Source organism: Eschrichtius robustus, chromosome 11 (assembly GCF_028021215.1).
Source record: "Eschrichtius robustus isolate mEscRob2 chromosome 11, mEscRob2.pri, whole genome shotgun sequence".
In the NCBI taxonomy this organism is placed as follows: Eukaryota; Metazoa; Chordata; class Mammalia; order Artiodactyla; family Eschrichtiidae; genus Eschrichtius; species Eschrichtius robustus.
The window spans coordinates 102,669,798-102,690,011 of NC_090834.1; the positions used below are offsets into that span (position 1 = coordinate 102,669,798).

General features: G+C 38.5%; 2 protein-coding genes across 5 annotated transcripts in view; one reads left to right on the top strand and one right to left on the bottom strand.

The window, feature by feature from the left end:
- The window catches only part of LPXN (leupaxin), a 42,499-nt gene extending 27,687 nt beyond the window's left edge, over positions 1–14,812 (bottom strand). Inside the window, exons 1-3 of one of the 3 annotated variants that reach the window (XM_068556708.1) lie at positions 14,739–14,812; positions 5,664–5,821; positions 475–521 (exon numbers count right to left, since the gene is read on the bottom strand). In XM_068556708.1, the coding sequence (XP_068412809.1) occupies positions 475–521; positions 5,664–5,821; positions 14,739–14,778 (245 nt within the window). In that variant the 5' untranslated portion in view covers positions 14,779–14,812. Of the gene's footprint in view, positions 1–474; positions 522–5,663; positions 5,822–10,488; positions 10,568–13,147; positions 13,268–14,738 lie in introns of those variants that run through there. The other 2 variants (XM_068556710.1, XM_068556711.1) reach the window with 2 other exon arrangements.
- Positions 14,037–20,214, top strand: part of ZFP91 (ZFP91 zinc finger protein, atypical E3 ubiquitin ligase) — a 30,466-nt gene continuing 24,288 nt past the window's right edge. Inside the window, exons 1-2 of one of the 2 annotated variants that reach the window (XM_068556707.1) lie at positions 14,037–14,472; positions 19,461–19,489. In XM_068556707.1, coding sequence (XP_068412808.1) covers positions 14,129–14,472; positions 19,461–19,489 — 373 coding nt within the window. In that variant the 5' untranslated portion in view covers positions 14,037–14,128. The remainder of the gene's footprint in view (positions 14,473–19,460; positions 19,490–20,214) is intronic. The other variant, XM_068556706.1, reaches the window with a different exon arrangement.

Below are 20,214 nucleotides of genomic sequence, written 5' to 3' on the forward strand. Positions count from 1 at the left end.
TAAAAGGAAATCCCTCCACCACTAAATAAATTTTGAGCAAATATGGAAAGAAGTATATATTCATCAATCTTCCATGGAGACACACTGTTTTAGCGCAGCCCTGATCCTAGGTCTGACTTTGTCGGCATCTTGCTGAAATTTCTTTAGGTGTTTTCTCTTTTGTGAACTGAAGCATGATATCTGAAATGGCTGGGCCAAAACATCTGTGGTGACTTGGACTATTTACACTTTTTCAGGTGGTAAAGGAAATAGCAGAGCCCACCAGCCTGCACAACCCGTCTAAAAGCCAGGCTCCTTGAGAAACTGCCAAGTCAGCTGGGAAGAAATCCACCTCTGCTCACAGATCATGGAACGAGGGGGAGGGTAGTAGGAATTCTAATAATAAACACCTGTAAAGCAAATTATGGTCCAAACACAGGTGATAACAATTATCTAATAAACTTAATTTTTTAAATATTTAATTTTAAAAAATACCTGTGGACATGGGGCTCCTGGATTTTGGTAGTATACACGAGCTGCACCTAAGACATACAAGTGAAAGAGAAGAAAGAATGAATTTCTGTTGGATGCTGGATAAACAACAAGGTCCTACTGTATAGCACAGAGAACTACATTCAATACCCTGTGATACTAACACACCACTGTAAAGCAATTATACTCCAATAAAGATGTTAAAAGAAAAACCTGTGATAAACCATAATGGAAAAGAATACGAAAAAGAATACGTATATATATGGATAACTGAATCACTCTGCTGTACAGCAGAAATTAACACAACATTGTAAATCAACTATACCTCAATAAAATAATTTTTTTAAATAAAAAAAAAATGTTGGTACTTATCTACACCCAGAGTTAGAAGATGTTTTTAGCTTGTAAAGGGGACGATAACTAGCCTATCTGAAATCTCCTTTCACAAGGCAGAGGAGTACCAGCCATCCCACAGAGGAAGGCCAAATTCTAAGCACAGTAGCTGGCATGTGAACAAATACGGTGTCCCCCTCCCTGCCCTAAAAGCACTGACATAGAGAAGTCATCGTACTCAGAAAAGAACCATAAAACAAACAAAATGAGTCAGAGGAAAGCCCCTTAACTAGACAGGATGGTGTCTAGGGGAAGACTATAACACAATTAAATTTAACATACCAAAAGAAATAATGAGTGACTCTAAAGGGTAGTTGACCAGTAGTTTATTTCACGAACAAATATTTATTGAGTGTCTGTCATGTGCCAGGGCTGGGGATGCAGGAGTCAACAAACAAAACAAAACAAAGGAACAGAAATGGTTCCTGAGCCTTACATTATGGTGGTGAGAAACAGATAATAAATTAATAGGTAAAAAAATATAAAAATTAATGAAGGGTAGGAGATAAGAAATGGGGGAGGGATGGCATTTATAAATATATTGGTCAGGGAAGGACTCACTGAAAAAGGGGCACTTGGACAAGGGCTTATAGGGGGTGAGGGAAGCATGCAGATATCAAGGGTAACATGATCCAGATAGCACCCTGGAGCATCTATGGAACAGATAGGAGGTGAGTGAACCAGTGAGACAGGGGCAAAGAGTACAAGGGGCCAAGTCATGCAAGTAGGGTGACCATATAATTCATTATTCAAACTGGGACACCTTTGAGAGTGAAAGAGGGGACTAAAAAATAATTAGTATTACATTAATTTTTAAATATGTATTTATGGACCAAAAATTTTATTTTATTACATTGGTGGACCAATAAACTAATTCTATTCAAAATAAAATTTTCTAGAATATTTTTAAATGACACACAGCTATGAACATGAAAGCAAAAAAATTTTAAACCTTTCATATTGATTATTTAAACATTTAAAAATAGCATAAGTAAATAATTATTCTTGAGATATAGATATATTTATATATACCTTAATTGGCTACTTAGCCATTGTTGCCTTTAACACTGTGATGTGAAAATTTTTCTGAAAAATGTCTTTCTTTTCTACATGATCTTATTTATTTTTATATTTTTTATAAAATTGCAATCTTCTACAAAGCTTCATTTTATGGTTAGTATATTTGAAATTGTTGACACTGCTTCTCCATAGCCCAGAATAGTTTTAACTGAGAAAATACTCTCTCTCCAGATGCTGATGAACCTATAAGTTCAGAGCAGATTCTGCTAAATGGAAGATATTCTGAATTCTATTTTTTATATTAAAATGTGTAATTATTTCAGCTCCAATATTTTCACATGCGCTGTATTTCTGCCTCCATTCGGCCCACCTTTCTTCAATAATATTTTTACAGGACAGAGCTCTTAAATTGTCTCTATTTGTGATGCCTTTTAACACTTCATCAAATGTAGATACTGCAAAATCACAGGCCTTTACAATTTCATCCCATTCCGGTGGGAATATAAATCTATCCAATTAAAATCAGGAGGTCCGTCAAAGTCAAGATGTTTCCAAAGCACGATTTTCAAGTTAGGTAATTAAACCATTTGAACTCTCATCTTTTGATTTGTTGAATTCCTCCCAGGCTTTTGTAGGGAGAAATCTGAGCTTCTTCCTTTTTGTAAGCTTTGTTTCACATAATTGCAACTTGTTAAAAACTTCAAAAGCTGACTTTTCATGCTACATTCATTGAATAATTTGATTAAATATTTCCAATTGATTTTGCACATAAATGTGGCCTAAATTTAGGCTGCTTTACAAAGTGGTTTTTCAAAGGCTCAGGCTCACAGGCAATGAAGAGAGAAAATACATACAGCCATGCTAATATATTTTTACATTCAACAAGAGCTTCTGTCACGAAAGTTTTGTAGATGAGCTATATATATACCCTGATTGTGTACAAATATACATACATATATAATTTGTAAATTTTAACAATTGCAGTTTCTATTTTGATTGGTGGAATACTAAAGCTTATTTGGATGCAGTCACGAATTTTGTGCATATCACAACAAATTCCAAGTACACATCTGCACCATAGGCTTTTAAGTATGTAAGAACATTGATTTTACCACATGCTCTGCTCCACCAAAATCTGTATTAGTATTATCACCCCCCCAAAACAACATTTAATCTCCATTGTTGAACTTTTCAACTAAATTTACAATGGCATTAACAATCTCATTTCAGACAAAAGAATGAACTTCTAAATACTTTGCTTTGATTCTTTGAATTGGATGTAAAAATTAAACCATTTTGAAATTAAATTTTCTAATTGAGGTCTCTAATTGATTTAATCTGGTATTATTTGATGGCTTGCAAAGGGAATCAATTAATTAATCATCACCAATTCACTTTACTTACAAGCACAAGAAAACTTGGAATTGAAAATGAGCAAAATTAATTTAGAAGAGTAATTTGATCCAAATGGAAAGGTGTGCTTTTCAATGACATGTAAACATACCTCCTGCAGCTTCACATATTGAATTATCATCTGCTGGCCCATTCTTCTTAAATTAGACATTAATTTTTGAAGTAGATCCTGATGCTTCTTCCCCATATTTGTGTCTTGCGGTTTTCAAATGGACAGTGATAATTCTATTCCCCCCACAGTGGATGGTAAATGTTAACAAATACTTAGATTCCACATCCATTATCAACTTTATTTTATTATTTTTTTAATTTGGTTGCTCTGGGTCTTAGTTGTAGCAGATGGGCTCCTGAGTTGCAGCATGTGAGCTCTTAGTTGCGGCATGCATGTGGGATCTAGTTCCCTGACCAGGGGTCACACCCAGGCCCCCTGCATTGGGAGTGCAGAGTCTAAGCTACTGCACCACCAGGGAAGTCCCATCATCAACTTTTTTGAGACAAACGTGCAGTTTTGGTTTTGGTTTGAGCCAAATGCTGCTGAAAGCGTTTGTTGCAAAATTTAAAAGCATTACCAAATAATAAAACTAACAGTTATTGCTTTAGTATACAATTAGTGACAAAACTGATTTAACAAGAACATTTAGATTATACTGTACTCTATGGCAAGAATGCTCAGCCTCTATTTCCTAGACACAACTTGTATGACATTAAGTCACAATTTCCCATATTTCTTTCTGACCCTGAAGAGGCTCCCTGCATCTCACAGACCACCACATGGACCACAGCACAGCATGAGTGGTGCTATACCAAGTGGCCACCAGGGGAGAAAAAAACCTCAAGGTTTTTCCTGCCACCACCTAAGACCAAAGGAGTTAGCTGCCCCTGACGGCTGTGCTTGAACTCTTAGCTTTAACAGCCAGTACCTTGCATATTATCCTTCAAAGGGAGCTGTCAGTTAGATTTTGTCTTATCAGGATCAGGAAATGAGAGACAAGTGGTCATTGGTCTTTTAGATCCAGCTACAATAAAATAAGAACTCTGTTCACTGCACATGTGTTTTATATGCTACTACATGAGACTGTGAGAGAAGCCAGAAGAACCAAACGGAGGTCTATTAATCCATGCTGGTTTACTTTAATGCAAATACTAATTTTAAAAATTTCACACACACAAAAAATGGAAAATCTGGGGTAAAAGGTAAAGTCAGTAATACGATGTCAAGAAAATAAGCATAAACCCAGGCTCTTCCAAGGGAACCAAGACGTAGGTCACCCCATAAAGTCAGTGTAAAGACTGTGGCTTTTATTCCAAATGAGATGCCAATTCATCGTGGGGTTCTGAGTAGAAGAATAAGATGATCTGATTTAAGTTTTACAGGATTATCCTGGCTGCTTTTTGGAGAATAAATTGCAGGGGGACGGTCAGGATAGGGGATCAGTTAGGAATCTATGGCTATAATCTCACAGTGAGAACAAAGACAATAGCTCCTTAGTAGAGAGATAAATGTGTATCCTTAAAACTGTATGTATATAGCTGGAAGGAAGAACAGTTAAAAGGGAAACCTACCCATAGGCTCAAATTTCAAGTCTGTGCTACTGGTGATTTCCTTTAGTGTACAAGGATGAATCAGAATATCATAGTTGAGAAACACCAGATATGAAGAGCACCTACTTAATTCCTCTTACACTAATCCATTCTCATCAAGTAACCTTCTAACCATAAAGTAGATGCATGTAGACTTATCCATAGGAAGGGAATACATATATCAGCAAATACTACTATCTGTTCTACTTGATAGTTTAAACTCTAACCAGAAATTAATAAATTGGATTTCTGGGGTTTTTTTATACATAATCTTTTATGAGTTTAGTTTGTTTGTGTTGGTTCCCTAGAGCTTCGTCATCTCTGGATATACTAATTGAATTTCCTAATATATTCAGCAGAATATAACAGCTGGAAAGTGGTGATCCTAAAAAATCATCCTCAGAAGCTGGCTGAGCTGCTGCCTGGCCTTGCCCAGGTGATCTCTGGCCTTACTGAGTGCCATTCCAGTCAAACTGCAACATGCATCTCTGATACCCAGACGGTGATATCAGAATATCCCAAGTGAGTTAGGGAATACTCTGCCTGTTACCAGGCCCTCAGGAAAAAAAAAAAAAAAAAGTTCTCAAAGGTTTATTCTTCTATGATTTTTCTCCATTCTCCTCTTCTTTCTGAAAACAACCACCTTTAAGTTATCATTGAGTAATTCTTTTCTCTTTCTTGGATATATGATTTTCCTTTTGCATCATTTTATGTAAGATACAATTAATTTTCAGAAATGCACTCAAATATCTATATTCAAGGTACTCCAATAAATGAAAAGTTACCGAAAAGGGACTTGAGTCATCCGGAATGGAAGGGGCATTTGAGGTCTCAGCATGGTTGCTCTCCTTTCCGGAACGCTGGTCCAGGGGAGGAGAAGCTGTGTTGGAGTATTCATCACTCTCCTGGAGGGTGGAGTATTCCAGTTCCTCCAACAAGGCATCTATAGCAAAAGATACAAGGGAATCATGACATAGAATATGTACGTTTTCTGGAACAATTATCCTCTTAAATATCCCCACTGTGCCTCCATTCATCTCCCTCTTCTCTTGGGTCTTAAGAGAAGGCTAAATTCAAACATCCTCCCTTACTCCTTATTTGACTTCAAGAGTATGGTCCATTCTACCAGGAGATGTTTAATGCCCTCTGCATACTGTAGCCTGCTTCTTATTTCCTATGGTTGCATTCAATTTCATAGTCTTATTCTACAATTTGGCTTTTTATATTGCAGCATATTCATTTTTATCATTTATTTAGAGTGGATCACCCACCAAGATCTCCAATTAGAAAAAGGTAAATGCTACATATTTTTTCCCATCAGAAAAATATAGGCAATTATATTACAGTTTTCCAAAACATGCCAGTACAGTAAAACTTATTCTTAATCCTGATAATTTTTTTTCTTACATCCCCAGCACGTAACAAAATTCTCAAAGCAAAGTATAAGTATTCTGTCATTTAAGGTGTGGGGAGAAAAAGGGATTGGAGGGGAAACAGATGTTGCAAAGTCAAGCAAGATGCTGCAATCCAAACAGCTGAGATTTGTTTCTCTTGTAGTTTTCTTGGGAAAAACCAATGGACTTTAATGGATGAGTATTACACTGTTACCTTTCTGTTTTGAGGAGATTAATGTTAATAATAAAATTAACACAGGACAGGCATTGTGCTCAGGAGTTTATATACTTCTTATATATTTAATTATATATTTATATATTTAGTCATCCTAATGCTTTGAGGTAAGTGATAGCATTGTCCTTATTTTGTAGATTAAGAAAGAGACAAATACCTTGTTTAAGGTAACGCTGCTACTGAGTGAAGCACCTGGCTGACCCTGGGCTATCTGATCCCTGGCCCCTGCAAGTCAGAAATTCCAGACCCCATTCCCATGTGGATTCTCTGGAGCATCTTGGCATGACACTTTCTTTTCTGAAGCTGTTTCCTCATCTACATAATAAAGCAATTGTATCACAACAGTATTTTTTTAAATTGCGGATGGAGACCCACTAGTAGATCTCCAGTGGATTTCTTACCACAGATTGTAGTTTTTCAACTTTGCAAAACACTGGATTATATTGTTTCTAAGGATCTGCCTAGCTCTAAAGTCTTCAGATGAGGAAAATGAACTTCACAGGTCATTAAAAAAAGACTTTAATTTATTTCAGATATTCGGGGATGGGTATTTCTTAATGGCATAAGAAAAGATCTAAACATTTCTTACAAATGAAATCCTCTACAGATCTTTCTCAAGAATCCAGCTCACAAATATAATGAATTTTATGCACCATTTTAGAGATAAGCAAACTGAGCTAAACTCTTCAGGGCAAATGATCCTTCAACAAATAAACTGTAATGGAAAAGAAGAGATAGAGGGGGAACCAAAAGGCTAAAAGAGACATAAGAGACTTACAACTGATTTCAATGTATGACTCTTAAATAAACAAGCAAAAACCAAACAAACAAAGAAACAATTAGTAATACTGAACAGTGAAAATTCAGTAAGTAATAAGTACTGTTAACTTATTTTAGTTGTGATAGGATATTTGATAATATTAAGTAATTTCTGTTAATATTTTAGGTGTGATAATGGTATTTCGTGACATTAAGAAATTACTACTAAGGATATTATGGATATGATAATGGTATTATGGTTATTTGTATAAATGTATATATATATATTTATGCTGAAATATTTACATATGAAATGATACAATGTGTGAAATCACTTTAAAGTAATCTAGGAATGGAAGGAATGGGTGGATGTATACATGAAATAAGATTAACCAAGAGTTGATAACTGTTTAAGGTGATTGATGGGTACATCAGATTTCTTTAGCTATTTTCTTTCCTTTTGTAAATTTTAAAATTCTCTATAATAAAAGGTTTTTAAAAAGAAGAGGAAAGAAAAGAAAAAGTAAGGTAGAAATAGAAAGTAAAACTTTTTCTCTCAGGACTTTACTAGCCAAACTGAATGCCAAATCTCTGAGTTCCAAATTTTTATTCTATAGCCCTCTATTAAGATATAGCTTCTTTCTTTTCTATTTCCTAAGCTTTGCTCCAAACAGAAGTCATGGTTTCTCTTGGATTCAAAATAAAAAGTCGGGACTTCCCTGCTGGCGCAGCAGATAAGAATCTGCCTGCCAGTGCAGGGGACATGGGTTTGATCCCTAGTCCAGGAAGATCCCACATGCTGCAGAGCAACTAAGCCTGTGCACCACAACTACTGAGCCTGGGTGCCTAGAGCCCACGCACCACAACTAAGAGTAGCCCCCGCTGGCCACAACTAGAGAAAGCCCGAGCACAGCAACAAAGACCCAACGCAGCCAAAAATAAATAAAATGAAATCTTTAAAAAAAAAAAAAGGCATTTACAATAAAGATGAGGGGAGAGGGAAGACCCTCTATAAGAGAAGCAAACCATACCACTAAGAGTAGAAGGTTACCCTTAGAAGCGCCAGCTAACCAGAGTTACTAAAACTCCTTTCTGGGTCATGAGTTAACAGGCCTTTCTCTTCCTGTTTCCTATGAGTGTACACATCACCAACACCCCGAGATTATCTCCCTTTTGGCCAGATGCTGTAATTTGAAGATGACTAATTTCAGCATGACAAATACGGGATTACTGGTGCAGGGTGGGGGGTATCAGACTGAACACTCTGCAGTCCATTTTCATAGCGCCTCGTCTGTGGAAATCAAACAGTGTCAACATTCACAGGAAGGGAAGTAAGTGAGGTGTGTTGAGGGTCTCACTAGACTGTAATGACTTCATTCCGAGCCAGAGTCTGCTCCCGGTTCACCTTTATCTAGCATCCCCATGTAATGAGGGTTTAGGTAAGACTTTCTGGGTGGATATAAACTACCAACCTTGAGGGCAGTACTGCAGAGAGGAAATATTGGCCCGCCTGGGCTGACTTGTCCTCCAAGCTATTTCCCCACATTGGAGAAGAAACACCCACCCTAAGTCTTTTGGGTAGTTATTGAGCTGATGACAATTTGAAGAAGTGATTGAGGTGTAGCTATTAACAGCCTAATGAGGTTTAGCCACCTGGATAACATACATGAATGTTCCCTTCCAGGCCACTTGGTACTTTCCACATTCCTGGACCAAATTTCTCTACCATTCATCCTGCTGAGGAAATGCAAAACTGCGCAAATCTACTTTTAAAAAAATTTTTAAATTAGCTGGGTTATCCTATTGGCTGGAACACCAGAGCCAACAAACTGCTAAAATAGGAGAACACCTTGTCACTTAATCGGTTTTGGTGTCAGATGCTCCTATGAGTGACATTGAACAAGTTATTTTGTTTTCCTTAGTTTTCTCATTTGAAAAAAACCAGTGGATAATACCTATTTCAGAAGGTTGCTTGGAACACTAAAATGATTAACATATGTACAAATGTAGCTTAAGTCACTGAATAAGCATTACTTCCCTTGCCGATTACCTACATTAAAGCCATGAGGTATCCCTAAAATAAAAAAGCAGAACTGGACTCTGGAGGAACTCATGCAGAAATGTGAACTTCCCCAACCTTCACACAGGATAAGAACTGGGAGTCTACCCCAAATCCAAAATATATTCTACTCCAACTATCAAAATAGACTTTATTTCCAAAACAGTTCAGTATTTATTAAACATTAAATACTCTTCTCCTTTTCATTAACATCTCTTCCCTCCTGTAATTTGCCTTCCTTCCTTCCTCTACTCCTCCAGCTCTCAAAATACATTTTTTTAAAAAAGACAACATGCAAGATGTTTTTTGTTGTTGTCATTTGCACTTTTGACATACCCCAAACATACAAAAACCCAGGACGCTGTGTAATTATGCAGCTTGAACATTGGGTAAAGGTGACTCAGTGTTAGTAAGGATGACAGCAACAAAAGTTGGCAAAAGATATGGAATGAGTCCCAAGAATGAACATTACTCCAGAGGTTTGAAATCAGGGATCTCTCTGAGCAGCGTGGCCAATGGCTTCACTGCTGGTTTCAACTGCTTTGGAGTGGAAGGAGGTATCATATTTGCAGGCCATGGTAATCTGTTCCTTCAGAATTGCTCTCAATAAAAAGCTTAGCAATGAAAGCACTAGAGTAATAGTGCTGTGTCTTATTTAATACTAAACCATGGAACAAATGAAACCGCTCTGGCCTTTCTCCAACCTTTGCGAATCCCTCATTCTTGTACTTCTATTCCATTTCTTCTCATAACACCCTTTAACCCCCCTCCTTTTTTCTTTTGCCCCCCAAATCACATCTCTGAACTTGCCAAATCTGTGACCACCCTAAGATCTCCAGCAGCCCCCAAGAGGCAAAATGTTCATAATAAAATGACAATTTCAATCACAATTCAGTCCACAAGTATTTGTGCAGAGTTTACTCTGTGGTTAGCACCAAATTCTCTGCCTATTGTGCCTCTACAAACAGCAAACCCATAGTTCCCCAAAATAACATAGTTCCTCATGCTTCACTCTTGGTTGGCCTGAGGTCAGGAAAGAAGTGAAAATAAAATCTTCAAAACACTATCCTCCATCTGGCTAGAAGTATACCCCACCACACATGGAGATGGCAGCCAAGTCTTCATTCCCTCAGAGTTTCTCCTCCAAGAAGATCCTCACTCACCCAACTCTTCCATTGTCACACACCCAAGATGCTCTGGTACCACAGGTTGTGAGGAACTGTTTTGGCATGTGTTGAAGAAGAGGACCGCAAAGGAACTGAATGAGCCAGCGTGAAGCAGCCTCTATAACCCTTTTTGGTTCCTGTATTTGCTTAGCACTTCCTCTCTTTTGATTTGGTGAGTTTCTTTCTTTCTTTTTTTTTTTTTTTTTTTGTAGGTCAGAGTTTTAAAAAATGAGCCTGACATAAAAGGTGAGCAATTGGATTCGAGTTCTGGCTGTGCATTGGCCAGGGTGATAAAGAATCAAAACTAATTTTGAAAAATTTGAGAACCTACTATGTGCCTGGATTCATCTTGAATTCATGGGAATGGCAGATTTGCACTTGTGTTTTTGCCCAGTGTGGGTATCCTGCTGTAACTGTGCATGATGGAATCTGATTTTTTTTTCCCCTGAGGGACCACGGAAGCATAATCTCCTTCATAAAATTTCCATCAGAGTTAACTAGCACCCAATTCATTTTGCTTAATTATCCAGAAATTGTGCTTACCTGGTTTTCTGAATAGATCATAAACCCATTAAAGGCAGGGAAAAAAAGAGATACAAATGAACTTATTTATAAAATAGAAGCAGACTCACAGACTTAGAGAACTGAATTTATGGTTACCAGAGGGGAAGTGGGGGGGGGGATAGTTAGGGAGTGTGGGATGGACACACTGCTATATTTAAAATGGATAACCAACAAGGACCTACTGTACAGCACAGGGAACTCTGCTGAATATTCTGTAACAACTTAATTGGGAAAAGAATTTGAAAAAGAATAGATACATGTATATGTATAACTGAATCACTTTGTTACATACCTGAAACTAATACAACATTGTTAATCAACTATACTCCAATATAAAATAAAAAGATAAAAAAAAAAAAAGGCAGAACAGGATTCTCAGGACCAGGTTCACATTTGGATTCTCAGGGCCAAGTTTATTTCAGTGGTTCAAAATGCAAACAACTATAGGGTCATGAAGAATGAAACAGGAAGATTTAAGACACCAGGTTCTAAGCTGCAGACATCTCAATTAAGCACAATTCCTGCCTAGTTATATTGTCTTAGTTTCTCTAAAAAGTGACACTGAGGTTAACTTTCACCTTTTTTTTTTTTTTTAACCACTGTGATTTTATTCACCTTGAATAAAATAAAACAATTACAAAAAGCCTACTATGAGAAGGCAGTACATAAAGAACTAAAATTACGGTCCTGTGAAACAGATATTATCCCCATTTTTACCAGTGGTGAAATAGATACAAGGAATAGAAACTTGTTAAAGATAATATAATTAGTAGGTGGCTTTGCTACTTACTATAACAGATTTAACTTCAAAGCCTGTAATCTTTCCTCTACAACACAGTGGTCTTTTTAAGGTTAATCTAAAGGAATCATTCATTCTCCATTCCATTGTGACTCTAAGACTTATAAAAAAATTTTTTTAATGTAAAGGAGATCCCACCTCTGCATTACTTTGAGCAGCCATTGGATGTCAGTGCCATTCTAAAAGTCTGCTCACTGCAAACATAGGTTTGAAAAATTCCCATCCACACTATGCTAAACAGTTTTTACAACTGAAATGCCATTATCCGCATGAAAGTGCAAAACACTCAACAGAGAATATGAACATTTGCCCAATCTGAAGTGGTAACTGAACCAAAATACTGGAAGGAAAAATGCTCTTCAGCATTTGGCTTGCAGATATTGGACTCCATCTGCAGTTTAACTAAATGATTAATGTGAAATTTAGAACTGGATTCCGAGATCTTGTTTCCATTCACTTACGTTGGAGATTTTTAACCCCGGATGCTTTAGTTTCCAGGGGTAAGAACTGTTCCTGCAAATCGCTCCTTGATTATAATGGATGAAAGGAAAAAAGGAAGCAACGCAAAAAGCTCACAGCCATCACCAAATGCAACTTGGAGATAAGCAAACGGAAACTCCCGTTTGATGCGTTAGAGCAATTTAGTTTCACATGCTAGCGAAGAGAAAAGTAATTTCTGACAAAGCTGCTATTCTGACCATGCTTCCTGTGCAGCAGAAACATTTAAAAACCGCAGAAGCAGATGGTTTCAGGGTGGGGAGTGTGAGGGAGGCCTTCAGTTTTCCGGGTAGGTCACGCTAACAACCCTTCACCTCCCTTCCTTCCAGCCCAGGGACCACAGCCAAGTTAAGCAGCCGATACCAGTTCCTCGACCCCGACAACATCTAGTAAAAAAGCAATTCTACAATTATTTCTACAAACTTTTATTAAGAATCAAATGAGTGGTAGGAATTGTGCTAGCCCCCCTAGGATCCAACGGAACCAGATTCAATCCCTGACCTCCAGACGCTCACAGGTTAGTGGGTCAGACACAGAAGACGGATATTGCAGATATAAACGCTAACCGGTCCCAGATGAGGTGCCACCTAACCAGACAAAGGTGAGGGCTATTACGTGTCCACCCTACAAATGGTTCGCCAACACCAAGTACGAAACTACGGAAAACCCTGCCAGGCAAATCCCACCAGCTACTGGCCCCACAATTGTGACCAGATCTGCGCAGGCGTTGAGGCCTAACCCGGAAACACTGCCTCCCCGGAAGAGTAAATTCGAACTGCGGAAAGAGTAAACTACCTTTCCCATCGCGCATTAGTCAAACACTCCCAGCATCCTCTCCGCCTCTGCCTTCGTATCTTTTTTTCCTAAGGCGTAGGATAAGTTGAACTTCATTTCCCAGGATGCCTCTGGGCAAGTTAACCATGCTCATGCGCCAAAAGGCGGGTCCTCCTTGCCCTCACGACCCCGCCTCTGTCCTACCGCCGCCATTTTTTCAGAGACTTTCATCCGGCAGCCGACGGGGCTTTTTTTCTTAAAGGAGAAGCGACAGCTCAAAAAAATTTCCCCCTTCTCCCCGCAAGACCTGGCGGCGCTGGGGACAGAAAGGCTACAGACAGGAAAGTGGGATCGGGGTGGGGGCAGAAAAACGCCGAGGCTACTTCCGCGGCTTAAGGAAGAAGGCTAGAAAGAGCCCTTGCGGCATTAGCGGCTCCTTAGGGAGGCAGGTGCGCGCGCAGCCATTCCGGGGTGCGCGCGAGGCGGGGAAAGAGGTGCGTTTTTTTCCCACCAACCTCCTCGCGAGACCTGCCCCTCCCACTGCCCTTAGCGCGCGTTGAGCTCCGGAGGTGGGGGAGAAAGGTCACTTTGGCATTGTCGCGAGACGTAGCCGTTTAACGGTGAGAACGGGTGCGCGGGGAAGAAAACCTCGCGCGCTCCCTTGGAGCCGTTTCCTGATTGGTTGAAGGGAGGGGTGGGGGAGGGAACCGGTACGCCGCTGCGTGAGAGACCGTGGGGGGCGGGGCGAAGAAGCCGTTCCTTCTCTCCGATTGGTCCGCTGAGCGTCTGTGGCGGGCGCGCGCGCGCCGCCTGCGGTAGAAGGCCTTGAGTGGCAGGGGGTGGGGGGGGCGCCCTCGGAGCCGGGCGGAGGGGAGGGGGGAACGAGGAGCGCCGAGTGAGAGTGAGCCGGTCGCTCCGGGGGGCGGGGGGAGCAGCGCCGCGGCCGCCGCCGCCTCCGCCTCCGCCGCCTGGGACTAGGGGGTGGGGGGCGGGCGAGTCCCGATGCCGGGGGAGACGGAAGAGCCGAGACCCCCGGAGCAGCAGGACCAGGAAGGGGGAGAGGCGGCGGCGGCCAAGGCGGCTCCGGAGGAGCCCCAACAACAGCCCCCTGAAGCGGCGGCGGCGGCCCCTGGGGGGACCACTAGCAGCCGCGTGCTGAGGGGAGGTCGGGACCGGGGCCGGGCCGCTGCGGCCGCCGCCGCCGCTGTGTCCCGCCGGAGGAAGGCCGAGTATCCCCGCCGGCGGAGGAGCAGCCCCAGCGCCAGGCCTCCCGACGCCCCAGGGCAGCAGTCCCAGGCCGCGAAGCCCCCGTCTCCAGCTCAGGGCAAGAAGAGTCCGCGACTCCTGTGAGTAACGCAGTCTTTCAGGCGGTGGGAAAGACCCCCCTCTACCCGCACGCAACCCTCTCGGCTCCCGTAGCGATCACTCCACGTGACATCCTGCTTGCTCTGCCCCCTGCCGGCTCGCATGGCAGATGTCACGCCGCTTCCCTGGCCGTCTTATCACTCCTCTCTGGCTTCCTCCGCCCCCCTTGCCTGTCTGTCCGGCCACTTCCCCACTCCCTGAAGGCGTCCTTTGTAAGATACACTTCTTCTGCTGCTTAGTGACCCACCTCTCCCCTGCCGCCTCAGGCTTCTCCCGCACTCTGGCATCTGCGCTCCTTTTGTCAGCCTATCTCTTTCCCGCTTAGGGCGGCTCTCCAGTATTACATCACATCCCCATTAGGAAATCTACAGCATGAGCTTAGATCTTAGCCTTCAAAATTGTGTCGTCCCCCTCACCCCCCCGTCCCATTAATTAGCTCCAGAGCCGGTTGTACTAGTATCGTTATGTAGCTTTTTTCACTCTACTGAATTTTCACATCACTTTTCACTCGTTTTAAAAGCCTAGGACTTAGTAGTCGGGTAAAACGTGGCTTGCCAATTTTAAGTGTAGAGCCTTTCATGTAACGAGATGAGTTTTCTTTCATTTTTTTTGACAAGTAGCTTATGTGTTTGTTTTTGCATATGTTTTAATGTAGGAACTTCGTCCTTAAAAATTAGAATAATCTGAAAGTAATTTCTTTATTACCTAGAGATCATAGAGAAACTCAGTTGACCAGAAATATAAATATTTTAAATTGTTTATTAAAATACTGAAGCACACGTGTTTGTAAATTCTAGAAATTAATCACATTAGCCATTGAATTCGTTACTGAAGACATTTGTGTCTTTTGACTTTCAAGTGAAAAAAATTAGTAAAAGCAGGGAAAGTTGAAGGTGGGGGGAGAAATCAGTTTTAAATGCCCCCCGACCTCCACCACCACCCTACCTCCCCAGCAGAGAGCATGGCAATATTTTGCTTGTACAGACCCGATAGATTTAAAACGCTCCTGTTCTGAAATTAAGAGTGAAGTCTGTGACCTTAGCGTGCTTGTCTTAGAAGACTCTCAGAAAGAGAAATAAAATTCAAAGGTATATTGTGTATTATATGTGCTTCCAAATTATTGAATGTTTAAAAAAAAATTATTGAATGTTATTTAAATTAACATAATTTAGAGAATTGTGTAAACTTTCTGTGGACAACAAAAATATGTACTTACAAATGGTTCAGCTGCAATTAGAATTCTAATTGCTGTAAATGAATTTCATGGTCACAAAAAATTTAAGCTTCTGTATTTAATCTCATAAATTTGAAAAGATATATCATTAGCCTTATTTGGATATAAATTCCTTGGACAAATTAAACTGCTCGTGCCTCAATTTTATTATCTATAGGAGATAATGTTAATCTCTATGAGATGCGTTTGTGAGACTTCAGTACACCATGTGAAACACTTAACACAAAGAATGATATGTAGGAAATATTTACTAAAGGTTAGTGATGCAGTGATGTCTTTGGTAGAGGTAAAACTAGTGTGTAGTGGTCTTTTTCATGTAAATTCTGTGAAATTGGATTTTTAATTCTTTTTGTATTATCGTACACAGGAAGGTTAATAACTTAATATATATTTTTTAAATTCCCTTCTATTTTCACCTACCCATTTGAAAGTTAAATATACCTATATCTCCTTGCCACATTTCCCTCCCACTGATCCACCAGTTTTACTTATAGAAATGATCTCTTAAGATAATTATACCTAGAGTGGTAGTTTTACTGGCTGTCATGGTTTATTACGTTCCCTGACTCTTGGCAAAAAAGTGCTAATGAGTCTTTTTTTATTTCCACATTATAAATGTTACAGTAGTTGAACTTGGATGAAGATGACTTAATTAAACCCCTTCAGTTTTTTTCTCCACAATATTCCTTGTGGGGAGGAAAGAATAGTCTTCATTCTTAAAGTCCCTTTCTCTCTCATCCAATATCATAAAAGGTAGTAGTGTTCTTTTACCTTCGCTTAGCCTCAGAACGCTCTCTTAATTATATATATATATTAAATTATCCAGTTTTGATTGGATTGTTACAATACATTTTCATTGTAATAATTTTTTGGTTACACATTTTCAATTTACTGCATGCCCTGGAAATCAAAGAACTAAAGCATTTCAGCTCAAACCTTGATTGAGCAGTAACTGGTCCTGGTACTGTGTTGACCCAGTGTTTATAAAGGAAAATGAGACATGGACTTTATCCTCAAGGACTTTTCAGTAAAGGAGGAAGATGCATTGATTAGTGGAGGTTTGTCAAATGTGTGCATGGTTTACAGGTTTTCAGAATGATAAAATAAATTTTAAAACTAGTTAAGTGAGAAACAATCCTTTAAGACATTGCAGTTTACTAAACCCTGGTCTAGTGCGTTCTCACCTTGATTCAGCCCTACTTTCCAAATAACATTTCCCCCAATAAATTCCCAGTCATCAGCTGTTTAACCTGCATTTGTTTCTCTTGATAGAAGAGACAGCAAAGTGTATAGTAGCTTAATAATGTCAGTAAATACAGAGACTTGGATTGAGTGTAACCTCTTTTCCTCTTACAAGGCAAAATAACAGAGGAAAAAACATTGCTTTCTACTGCTTACTAAGTGACCTTGGGCAAGTCACTTAATCTCCTTAAATATGCTTCTTCATCTTTAGTTGATAATTTATGATTTGTGAAATGAGCTTTATAGTTAGATGACAGTTATCGTTTTTAGAAACTTGCCTAAGCTTTTAACAACTTTTCTGTTTGCACTGAAATGTTCAGAAATTAATGAAAAGAGTAGGAACTCTTTGTGAAGGGAAATAAAGAATTTTTCAGTGAATGTGCTCAAGAAAAAGGCATGAAGTTAAATCTATAATCATTATAAATTAAAACTTAAAGGCTAATAGTAAGGAAAGATAAACCAAATTCGAAGAAAGATTATATATCAGTACTAAGAATTAGGCTTTTCATTTGCTGTATTTTAGCCAATAAACTCCAGAGTTAAGATTCTTATGTTTCAAATACAGATGTTTATGTACTCATCTAACTTAAAAATGTGTATGTGTGTGTATATATATATATATATATACATATGTATGTATATGGGAATTTATATATATACACACACACCCACACTCCAGCTTATTTCTGATTCATAAGTTAAAACGTTCTTGCTTTCTGCTAATATGGAAACAATATAATTGTTAAAATAAGACTACTTCAAATGCAAAAGGCTTATTTTCTTTCTCCCATGTGATAATAAGTCCTTTAGTTATCTGATGCATTTCAGAATTTAACACTTAAATACTTTTTTTTAAAATTTCTCATTTAGCTGTTGAGGAAAGGTGTTCTTTCCTCACCACAGGGAATATAGGCTAAAACTGAATATTACTGGAGGTAAACCTACAGGCTCAGATGGGTTACAAATGAAGGAAACAAATACTGCTCTGTTTTCTGGTATATGGAGTTCCATTTTGGGTTTATTTTCTTGCTGAAAGTAAAATGGTAGTAAACCTTTGCATGATACCTTCTTGCTGCTTTTGTAGGGAAAAGGCAATGGTCATAATAGTGAGAATGAAGAGGCAGTAATATTCTGAATTGGAAAAACTTTTATGACTCTTTGGAGAAGGCTTCAATTGTATTTAAGCCTGAAATCCTGAGTTTTCCTCTTAACAGTGATCAGTGTGGTAAAAGAAACATTGAACCATTCCAGAAGGTTTTCAGAAAGTTAATTGTATAGTGTTTAAAGATCTAACAATTGTTTCTGTACTTTTCATTTAGAGTTAACATGATTAGCAGTATTCTTGTGTTGTTAATTGGGACATTAATAACATAATTTAAAATTATTATACCAAGCTTTTTTTAAAAAAATGGTATGAGAAAATGATATCTAGTCTTTCTAAAGGGAACAGAATATTTATATTATGCTATCACTTCTGTATTTGCTTAGATATTCTTTTGTAACATAAGAGTCTTCATTTGTGTTAGGTTTGCTTTCAGAGAAAAAGAGAAAACTTTGTACTGCTCAGAGATGCTGTGTGGCATCTTTATGGTAAAGATCCAAGACATGTCAACTTTGAATGGGGGTAATGGCTATGAGGGGATTCATTATACCGTACTCAACAGTTATGTGTGATAGAAATTTTCCTGAATTATAAACATGGGGATGACATTTTTTTTAGCCAGTAGTTTATTACACATTAGCCTCTTTACTGTTCCTATCTAATTTGTAAATTGCAAGTTACATTTATTTCTGAGGTCCAGTCTGTTGCCTTTTTAGAAATAGATTTTGACTTGGGTTTAATAAATGAATAATGTTAGGGTTTTCTTTTAGGTTCATTAAATTTTTATTATGAAAATTGTCAAATAAACACAAAGTAGAGAAATAGTACAATGAAACCCCAGTATTTATCACCTAAATTTAACAATTGAGATTTTGCCATGCTTGCTATCTTTATCCCGCTTCCCCCTCTTTTTCTTTCAGTAGAAGTGTTTTAGAGGAAATCTCAAACATTATTTCATTTCACCCCAAGTTACTGCATTTGTGTAGAATAAGGACATTTTTCTCTTATGACCATTTAATACAACAAAATTAGCAATATTTTCTTTGTATAAATATCTTTTTACAGTTAAAAACAACTTTTGAATGATACTCTAGCTGTGTGCTGTCAAATATGATAGCTACTTGTGGCTATTTAAATTTACATTAATCAGAACTGAAAATTCAGTTCCTCTGTTACATAGCTATTTTAGGCACTCAGTAGCCACATGGCGACTACCGTATTGGACAGTGCAGATGTAGAATATTTTCATCACTCCAGAAAGTTCTGTTGGACAGTACTACTCTAGATGTTTTCTGCATCACTCTGGAGATGAACTTGAAAGAGGTGAATATTTGTGTTTTAAGAAAGTGTGCAAGATTATTCATTTAATATTTGATTCTCTTTTCTTTCAGATGCATAGAAAAAGTATCATCTGACAAAGGTAAGATTGAGTCATTCTTACCTCATGTATATTACATGACTGCTTTACAATCTGATAGAAATTAGAATGAGCTTCAGCCTAATAATTCAAATTGTTCCTATTTAAAAGTGACTTTTATTTAGTAAAGAATTACTGGAGTAGATAGAACCTATTTAAGTTAACAGCAGGTTTGGGCAAGTGGAACGTTTTGGCATTATTTAGAAACCTAATAATGGGAAATCAGATTATTTGATGTCACTTTATTGCAATTTTTAAAACTATTTGGTTGTTCAGTAAAGTAACAGAGAGGAATGATATACACTATACAGAGTAAAGTATAGACAAACTCTTGATACTTGTAGAGACTCATGTTATAAATGCAGTTTGAAGAATATGAAGAGAAAAGTTTTCTAAGATTTTAGCCTGGTGAATAATTAAATCGGGTCATTAGGTCTTTCAAATAGTAAACCAAATATATGTATTAAATGTACTCTTCTGCTTATCTGGATTATGAAGGGAAGCTGATGTTCACTTTATCCTTTTAAATGCTTTTTTAAAAAGACTATTCTGGCTTTGCAGATTGGGTTATTAAAATTGCCCCTGTCATGTTGGGCCAGTTGCTCATTTATTAAATTTTTTTCCCTAGTTATTGGCTGTGTTCCTTGATGCTGCATTCAGATACACAGCGTCCTTCTTAAAACTGGAACAAAGATACTTTTAAGCATATTTCATTTACAGTGTCTGAT